General features: G+C 36.2%; 1 protein-coding gene across 1 annotated transcript in view; it reads left to right on the top strand.

Moving 5' to 3' along the window:
- The window catches only part of LOC140941693 (uncharacterized), a 60494-nt gene extending 58280 nt beyond the window's left edge, over positions 1-2214 (top strand). The window contains exons 3-4 of the mRNA XM_073390707.1: positions 390-496; positions 1630-2214. Of these exons, the coding sequence (XP_073246808.1) occupies positions 390-477 (88 nt within the window). The 3' untranslated portion in view covers positions 478-496; positions 1630-2214. The remainder of the gene's footprint in view (positions 1-389; positions 497-1629) is intronic.

Raw genomic sequence — 2214 nt, 5'->3', positions numbered from 1 at the left:
GGTCAACAGTGAACACCTCCACCTCATGAATGACAATAGTACCCATTGTATTATGCCTTCCAACCCAATTTAGCTCTAGTTTATCACCTGCCTTTTTTGTAGATTAACCCTTTAACCCCAAACATCAACTTGCATATTCTTTACACTGTTCTCTGTTCATTGGTGATCATTTTAGTTTATTCTGTTTGATTTGTCTGTGATACTGTAAGGAGAAATTTGATGCTGGTCGCTGCTAGGGGTTAAAGGGTTAAAAAGAATTTCCTTCAGAAGTTCAAAATGCCAGTGTCATTGAACATTGATACCAATAATATGTACCTGATACCTGCCAAAGAGACAATATGTATCAAAGATCAAGAGAGTGACTTTGCTTTGGTGATATATCTTTTTAGAGTAAGCTCTGACAACAACGCTACTATCTTCCAAAGAGTAATGGCCCAAGTGTTACACCAACATGGAGGAGAGGAAAGGTGTCCATAGACAAGGGCCGTGATGGAAGGTACAGTGTCATTCACATAAGGCAATTCACTGTCCAACCTTTATAATTGCTGTGGTCACCCTTTGGGAAGGGGCAAAATGACGGGTTAGTTTGACCCATTTAATTTAATACAGGTTCAAAACGCTTTAAGGAACATTAACAAAACACTACAAAGATACAGTAGTGAGTGAGAGTAGCGAGGGATTAATCCTTAACTACCCCAAGGAGTTTTCCATTCCTCCAGATGAAGAGAGAAAAAAAGACAACAACAAAACAGTTCATTACAAGGAATGCACAATTTCATTTAGTGCAGCGGTATGCTAATTGTTTTAAGAAGTGACCATTTAAACAGCCTGAAAGTGGGACTGCTTAATGTAAATTTACCTGTATTCATATGTATAATAGTCACACATCATTAAAGTCGGACAAATTTAGGCCATCTCCTGTTTATTTTAATTTTCGAACAGATCACGTGATATAATATAAATATAACATCAATTAAGATTTTAACCATCCAGTGGTAGCTTCATATCATTTTGTAAAACATTGACAGGTTGGCCGCAGTGTTTATAAGTGATGAATTACCTTTGTCCTTAAGTAAACAAGAAAATCTTAATTGTTTTATTTGCTGGGCACCCTGAATTTTATAAGTTAGAGTAATTGGTTCCGCTACAATACATCATTTCCTAGAATACAGTCCCCTGTACTGATGTAAGCCTGTGCTTATGCTAGACACCTTACGTTACCATTATAACAGCTGCTCTACAAAGATATTTTCAGTCATTAAATGAGACTAGAAGACTGAAAAATTCTGAAAAATATGAAGATCATAAAAGGAGGACACGCATGTTGCATGATTTCTTAGAGTAACCTGATGTAAACCTTGGATGCTTAGTTGGTTTAAGTGGCTTGTTATCTCTGAAAAGGCAGTAAATAACATATCTACTGACCATATCTTTTCATTCAAAAAACAACAATTTGTTATAAGATTTAATTTTTGTGATGTACAGAATATTAAGAGAGATTAGTCTGGATATTGTTTAAGTCTCATCTAATTATACTCTTTTGTTACATATCCAATGGTGGAATCAGTTGGATTGTATTGTAATGAGTTCTGGCCCACCACCTACTCTTATTCTGTTTCTTTCTTTTAGAAGTTAACAAGGAGGACAGCTGCCCTAGAAATGGTGAAATGGGGCGACAACTATAAGAATGGAATAAGAGGTCCTCCTGATGGAGACAATGAGCAGCGAGAATAGCTGTTATGAAGCTGACGAAGATGGCAAGGAGGCACTAACCAGTTATAAGATCAAAAAGCTCCCTTGGGAGAGCACAGCTCTGCGAAAAATCAAAAAGCAGCTTGATAAAAAATATAACAAGAGGCTGTCTAAGGGGGCACGTGACAGGATTGTGCCTAGAACTGTACGGAGCCGTCAGAACGTGACCCTCCTGAAATTCCTGAATGGGCCCTTAATTATCAAGCATCAGATCTTGATACTTCAACCACTTCATCTGTGTAATTGCAGGACTATCTTCATAAGTTGACAATGAACAGTGTTGTGAATTTATTTTATAAATTAACAATCATCAAACCTATTTGATAAAGATGTACTTTTAACTTTTTGAATTTGTGGTCCTTGGTCTATTTTTTTTTTCACCAGAAAATGGTTTTCCCATTAAAGTAGGCAGTGAATAATTTCAAAATAAGAATTAGACATTATTGACAATAAACTGATTTT

The sequence above is a fragment of the Porites lutea genome, chromosome 6 (assembly GCF_958299795.1).
Source record: "Porites lutea chromosome 6, jaPorLute2.1, whole genome shotgun sequence".
Lineage (NCBI taxonomy): Eukaryota > Metazoa > Cnidaria > Anthozoa > Scleractinia > Poritidae > Porites > Porites lutea.
This window is presented reverse-complemented; position numbering and strand designations above follow the sequence as displayed.